Raw genomic sequence first — 7,857 nt, forward strand, 5'->3', positions numbered from 1 at the left:
GAGGACAATCAACGAAGAGATAAAGCAGAGAACGTCATCATATGCTGTGAATCCCTTGGTACTTAATGACTTGGATTTTAATATTGTCATCTGTAGGGAGTATTTCTTTGGGTCTTACATTGACACTTCTGTGGCCTGTACAGCAGACATTATCTGGAATAGATGGAGTGTTACCTAATCCATTAAACACTTGGGTTCATCTCAACACAGTCAGCTACATGAGTAGCAGCCTCTGTTGTGTGGTGCACACCTGATCAATTTATGGGAAACATCATAATCTCAACTCTAAAGCACAAATCTAGGAAGTCACAGCCAAGTTTATCACAGAACCCTTGAAGTCTCTAATCCTGTGCTATGCAGTAAATGGGGAAATTAATGAAACGCTTTACTGCAACATAAGCATGGTTTGTATTTACAGTAAGCTACTTAAAACAATGATATGTGTTAATAGAGGTTTCACTTGTCAGCTGGAATTAGTTTGTATTTTCTTTCTCTTTCTTCTTTGAAGCTTCTTGTGTAGCTTTTTCTACAATGAGTCGCTTGCTGAACTTCTCGGTGAAGTGACCAACAGTAGTCCCCCATCATGTTGGTGTTCCAGTGGCCTTTGTAACGTTTCTCCATCACTTTAATGTCCTGGTGAAAACACTCTCCTTGCTCTTCACTAACATCTCCCATATTGTCTGGGAAGTAATCAAGGTGACTGTTCAAAAAGTGGACTTTCAGGCTCATTGAACATCGTAAAGTTTTAAACTTCTTTAATATCATAGCTATAATAGAAACATATTCTGCATCTTTTTCATGTCCTAAGAACTTTTTAATGACTTTCTTGACTGATACCCATGCTTCTTTTTCATTTAAGGTCATTGTGGATTCAAAGTTAACACCAAACATCAATTTTCTAGTGTCAGGTCCAACAAAGATGCCTTCTTTTAATTTAGCTTCGGAAAGGTGTGGAAACTTTTGGCAGAGATACTTAAAACATGGTCCATCTTTAGGCAAAGCCTTTACAAGCTGTTTTATCATCAGACCTAACTTTATATGTAGAGGTGGTAGGAGTATGGTTATTGAATCTACAAGGTTTTTGCGTAGATGTTTTTCTCACCAGGTTTTAAAGACTCCCCCACAGGCCAGTTCTTTCTGCACCAGTGTTTATCCCTAGCCCTACTGACCCATTCAGACAAGAAACATGAAAATTTGACAAAGCCACCTTGCTGACCAAGGAGTATGCATGTTACTTTTAGATCGCCACATATCGTCCAACCATGAGCAGAATAGCCCATTTTATTTAGCACTATTTCAAGGTTTTCATAGCTTTCTTTCATATGTACAGAATGTCCAGCAGGTACAGATGCATACTTGCATACATGTAATAAAACAGCCTTTAAACTAGTTTTGGATGGATCAATAAACAGTCTCCAGTCTTCCTTTTTGTATTCAATACCAAACTCATTCATCAGACCGGGGATGTCTGAGCAGTACACTAAATCACCTTCTTGCTGAAAAAACTTGAAAAATTGCTGCTCTCTCTTTATATACATGTATATGCTGGTTCCAACTGCCAATAAGTTCTTTTCTTTTAATCTAGAGCCAACAATTCAGATTTTTTTTTTTTCCATTAAGCCCAGATCCCTAATCAAATCGTTAAGCTCGGTCTGACTTATATTTTGCGGAAAGACCACAAAGATAAGGTGAGAGAGATTAGGGCCCGTACAGAGGCATATAGGCAGTCATTTTCCCCTCATTCTGTTTGAGAGTGGAATAGGGAGAGAAGATGCTAGTTGTGGTATGAGGTACCCTCCGCCACGCACTGTATGGTGGATTGTGGAGTATGTATGTAGATGTAGATATCTGAGTAAAGAATTTGGGCTCTAGACTTTCTGTATTACAGTGGAATTCATTATCATCTGGTTCATGTAAATCAGATTGTACATCAGAAAATACTTCTGTTGGAATAGAATTTAAATCATCTGGGGGGTTGCAAATCTACACCATGCCCTACTGGTCAGGTGGTGGCCGGAAGGTTAGGGTAGCTAATTACCTTTTTTTTTTTTTTTTCTCAGATCTTCAACACACCCATAGCATACCTTATGCAGCGTCCAAGAGTTATCTTGATCACCAAGTTTAGATCTAAAGTATGATAGATAAACCTTTTTCACAAAGTCTGTAATGTTTCTTTGGTGTGTTGTAATCACAAATTCACCACAAATATAACAAAAACTGTCAGCAGAGCTTTTACAACCACGATTAGACATTGTACTGAGTACAGGTACAGGAAATGGGAAACTGAGGTTAGGCTGACAGTAAACAAAGCACCATCTGTTAACACAAAAATAAAATCGGCCTTTTCCACCAGCAAATGTTTCTCAGCAGTGTTACCAATGTCATCTACACTCATTACACCTCCCTTTTAAATTATTTTAACTACATAAAAGCTGTTAAATTCTTTAAAAAATAGCATAATTTAATAAATTTAACTGTAAAATGTGAAGAAATGATGGGTGATACAGTTTTTTAAGTATCGTATCTGGAATTCCCACCCTAAGAAACGTAAGAATAAAGTATTTCAAGCAAAAAAGTCTTACCATCATTGGCCTGTGACATCTTTGATTTTCACAGTGGTTTCCATTTTGTGGCCAATGTAGCTGAATCTTTTATTTCTGAAATAACACTTCTCACTCAGTGACAATTCCCAGGAAATGAAAAATAAACCTTCAGTAAGTGATAATCTAGGGAAAAGAACTATGAATTTTTTAAAACCTGTTGCTGAATGCAATTTTTTTTATATCTTATTTAATAACATGAGACCAATAAAAAATCCTACAGAAATTTTTCAAAGTGATAGAGATTTGCTGTTTCTGAACCAAACAGTAATAACTTAGAGCACAGAATTGGTTCTAATTGCCTGGATTGAGTTTATAAACCTTACTTCTTACTATAGATAAGTTTTAAACTGATGGCAGATTACAGAACCTGTTATTCTTATCCTATGTCAGCTGTTCTCAGTAACAAAAACTTACTATTGTTTATGACACACAAATTTCTACACAGAACATAACTTTTTTAAAATAAAAAGTTAATAATTTTATGATATTTCTGTTACTTTATAAAGAGACACTGTTAGAAATTCAGTAAAACATGATAGCATAAAAAATAACACATCTATGTACAGAACTTTATCAACATCACAAAAGCCAGGATATTCTGTTGGTATGTATGATTGAAGTTTCATCAAGTCAGCTAGTTTTTTCTCATTTACTTCCACATAGCCCAGTAGATAAGCAAGAGCACATGACAACAATGTACAGTTGACTGTAGAAAGTAACAGTTTAAAATTATAAACAAGCAGTCCACGAAAGAAGTTCCTTCCTATGACATGCACCTCCTTGTATAGAAAGACCAAAAATTTACTTACATGGAATGTTGCTTTTTCACCTTTTTCATTCCAGTTCCCACAGACTTCAATGAAAATATTGATATTTTGAAGTACTGGTCCACCAATTATGAAAATCAGAAATGTCTGCTATCTGTACCACTTTAACAGTGAATTGGTTGTTCCTGTTTTATTCATTCAGTGAATAGATTCTGCCTGATGTGGCAATTCTCCTCTTTATAACACCAAAATCACAATCACATGGCATGAAAGAATTCCCACACATGGGAAAATAATGGAGTACATTTTATCTTTAAAGTGGTTATGAAGAAATCTGACAACAGTGTTACTTTTGTCTGACAAGGGCACCCAAAAAAAAAAGGGTAGTTAGTTAGTAGAACTTGGTAACTCTGTATTAATATCATCTAAGACTAAACAGCAAACTTCATCCCACCTTTTCTTAGCCTCCCCTGCATGATATGTATAAAATTTTGTAGTATTGCTCTGCGTGGTTCATGGTGTGGGTTCCTCTAGTCATGTCCTAGTTCATGAACCATGGGCAACATATGAGTGGCCAAGTAAGTGGTCCCGACAGTCGGGATACCAGTTACTTTGGAATAAGGCTGGGCATCTCGGACATATTCTGAGTCGTGGTCACCTTTGTACTCATACGGCAAAGACTACCAAATCCACTGGTTAGTCCCTCAGCTGTTAGGGGTAAAACCCAATGGGACTCGGGGCAAGTAAGGCTAGCAACCTGCTTCCCTGGTACTTTAAATATGATGCTGGCAACAATCAGAGCAAAATGCCTCGGACCTTTGGAGGTGATGGAGTCCCACCTCTAACTGACAAACCAGGGACTCCTAAGATACGACTTGGCAAACAAATGGTAATGAGATGGGGAGCTATTAATATCAATGGGGGCTACTCTGGGAAGAAGGTAGAGCTGGCAGAGGCTGCAAGTAAGATGGGGCTGGACGTTTTAGCTGTTAGTGACATTCGGGTAAGGGGTGAGAAAGAAGAGGAAGTGGGAGAATACAAGGTCTACCTGTCAGGAGTCAAAGCAGGAATAGCACAATGGGGTGTAAGGCTTTACATCAGGAAAGAAATGGAATCCAGTGTAGTTGCAATAAGGTATGTAAACAAACGACTGATGTGGATAGATTTGACAGTGTCTAGCAAGAAAATTAGGATTGTGTCAGTATATTCGCATTGTGAAGGGACAGATCAAGACAAGATGGATAGTTTTTATGAGGCACTCAGTGATGTAGTTGTTAGAGTGAAGGACAAGGACAGTGTTCTGCTCATGGGTGATTTTAATGCCAGGATTGGAAATCGAACAGAGGGGTATGAAAAGGTTATGGGTAAATTTGGAGAGGATATGGAGGCCAACAGGAACGGGAAACAACTCTTGGATTTCTGTGCCAGTATGGGCTTAGTAATCACAAACTCCTTTTTTAAACATAAGAACATTCACCGGTATACTTGGGAAGGCAGGGGAACCAGATCTGTCATTGACTATATAATAACAGATCAGGAATTCAGGAAGGCTGTGAGGGACACACATGTATTCAGGGGATTCTTTGATGACACTGATCATTATTTAATCTGCAGTGAAATTGGGATTGTGAGGCCAAAAGTGCAGGAGGTCAGGTCCATATGTAGGAGGATAAGAGTGGAGAAACTTCAGGATAAGTAAATCAGGCACAAGTACATAACAGCGATCTCAGAAAGATACCAGTTAGTTGAATGTAGTCAATTACAGTCATTGGAAAAGGAATGGACAAGGTACAGGGACACAGTACTAGAAGTGGCTAAAGAATGTCTTGGAACAGTAGTGTGTAAAAGTAGGATGAAGCAAACAGCTTGGTGGAATGATACAGTCAAGGCAGCCTGTAAAAGGAAAAAGAAGGCGTATCAAAAATGGCTACATAGCAGAACTCAGGTAGACAGAGAAAGTTATGTTGAAGAAAGAAACAAAGCCAAACAGATAATTGCAGCATCCAAGAAGAAATCGTGGGAAGACTTTGGAAACAGGTTGGAGACTGTGGGTCAAGCTGCTGGAAAACCATTCTGGAGTGTAATTAGCAGTCTTCGAAAGGGAGGTAAGAAGGAAATGACAGGTATTTTGGACAGGTCAGGAAAACTGCTGGTGAATCCTGTGGATGCCTTGGGCAGACGGAGGGAATATTTTGAAGAGTTGCTCAATGTAGGTGAAAATGCGATCAGTAATGTTTCAGATTTCGAGGTAGAATGGGATAGGAATGATGATGGAAATAGGATCACATTTGAGGAAGTGGAAAAAATGGTCAATAGATTGCAGTGCAATAAAGTGGCTGGGGTGGATGAAATTAAGTCGGAACTCATCAAATACAGTGGAATGTCAGGTCTTAAATGGCTACACAGGATAATTGAAATGGCCTGGGAGTCGGCACAGGTTCCATCAGACTGGAAAAAAGCAGTAATCACACCAATCTTTAAACATGGAAACAGAAAAGATTGTAACAACTACAGAGGTATCTCTTTAATCAGCGTTGTGGGTAAAACCTTCTCAGGTATTGTTGAAAGGAAAGTGCGAGTATTAGTTGAGGATCAATTGGATGAAAATCAGTGTGGGTTTAGGCCTCTTAGAGGTTGTCAGGACCAGATCTTTAGCTTACAGCAAATAATGGAGAAGTGTTATGAGTGGAACAGGGAATTGTATCTATGCTTTATAGATCTAGAAAAGGCATATGACCGGGTTCCTAGGAGGAAGTTATTGTCTGTTCTACAAGATTATGGAATAGGAGGCAAACTGTTGCAAGCAATTAAAGGTCTTTACGTGGATAGTCAGGCAGCAGTTAGAGTTGACGGTAAATTGAGTTCATGGTTCAGAGTAGTTTCAGGGGTAAGACAAGGCTGCAACCTGTCTCCACTGTTGTTCATATTATTTATGGATCATATGTTGAAAACAATAGACTGGCTGGGTGAGATTAAGATATGTGAACACAAAATAAGCAGTCTTGCATATGCCGATGACAGATGGCAGATTCGATTGAAAGTTTGCAAAGTAATATTTCAGAGCTAGATCAGAAATGTAAGGACTATGGTATGAAGATTAGCATCTCCAAAACGAAAGTAATGTCAGTGGGAAAGAAATATAAACGGATTGAGTGCCAAATAGGAGGAACAAAGTTAGAACAGATGGACGGTTTCAAGTACTTAGGATGCATATTCTCACAGGATGGCAACATAGTGAAAGAACTGGAAGTGAGGTGTAGCAAAGCTAATGCAGTGAGCGCTCAGCTACGATCTACTCTCGTCTGCAAGAAGGAAGTCAGTACCAAGACTAAGTTATCTGTGCACCGTTCAATCTTTCGACCAACTTTGTTGTATGGGAGCAAAAGCTAGGTGGATTCAGGTTACCTTATCAACAAGGTTGAGGTTACGGATATGAAAGTAGCTAGGATGATTGCAGGTACTAGTAGATGGGAACAATGGCAGGAGGGTGTCCACAATGAGGAAATCAAAGAAAAACTGGGAATGAACTCTATAGATGTAGCAGTCAGGGCGAACAGGCTTAGATGGTGGGGTCATGTTACATGCATGGGAGAAGCAAGGTTACCCAAGAGACTTCAGCAGTAGAGGGTAGGAGGAGTCGGGGCAGACCGAGGAGAAGGTACCGAGATTCGGTTAAGAATGATTTTGAAGTAATAGGTTTAACATCAAAAGAGGCACCAATGTTAGCACTGAATAGGGGATCATGGAGGAACTGTATAAGGGAAGCTATGCTCCAGACTGAACGCTGAAAGGCATAATCAGTCTTAAATGATGATGATGATGATGATGAGTATTACTCTGCATGTTGTGAATATTAACTATGCATAGAACGCTTTCTCCATTTAGAGCACCTTTCCAGGAGAAGCGTAATTTTTACAGTAAATGAAATTTTACATCCCATCTGTAGCATAGGGATATATGGCAGACATGTTCTTTCTACATAAAATTGTCTTTATAATTGTGAAAATATGAATAATTCATATAGTTCAAACAGTGGTTCTCCTGTACAATACAATCAGATGATCTGTAAAATGTATGTTATGTGAACAACTACAGTACAATGCAATACAGTGCTGTTTATGCAGTACATGATTCAGTTGGTCCTATATGCATTCTCAGTCTTATAAAAAAACATGTAAAGTTTTTATCAAAAAATTTCTTATGCCAGTTTCCCAGTGAATTGTAGCATACATGATTTAGTTAAAATTGGCCTTCAACATATTTGGTTTCCAATCAAAAACATAATAGATAATGTCCCATTACAACATTTAATGGAAATGATTAGTGCTCCTATTTCTGTCTCTTGTTGTTGTATATGATACCTTAAATTTATGATGTGATCAAATGAAAATTGTTTTTGTTGTCTAAAAACCAAAATTTTCATATTTTTTCATAAATGGAAACAGTACATAATAATTACATTTGACTTATTACCAAATTAGTTATAT

General features: G+C 38.1%; 1 protein-coding gene across 1 annotated transcript; it reads left to right on the forward strand.

Annotated features, from left to right (window-relative positions):
- Nucleotides 1-4,097: 4,097 nt before the first annotated feature.
- On the forward strand, nucleotides 4,098-7,439 carry LOC126098984 (craniofacial development protein 2-like). Its single transcript, XM_049910604.1, has 2 exons — nucleotides 4,098-5,018; nucleotides 7,395-7,439. Exons 1-2 carry the CDS (start codon nucleotides 4,098-4,100, stop codon nucleotides 7,437-7,439), a joined length of 966 nt encoding a protein of 321 aa, XP_049766561.1.
- Nucleotides 7,440-7,857: the final 418 nt, after the last annotated feature.

Source organism: Schistocerca cancellata, chromosome 1 (assembly GCF_023864275.1).
Source record: "Schistocerca cancellata isolate TAMUIC-IGC-003103 chromosome 1, iqSchCanc2.1, whole genome shotgun sequence".
NCBI lineage: Eukaryota > Metazoa > Arthropoda > Insecta > Orthoptera > Acrididae > Schistocerca > Schistocerca cancellata.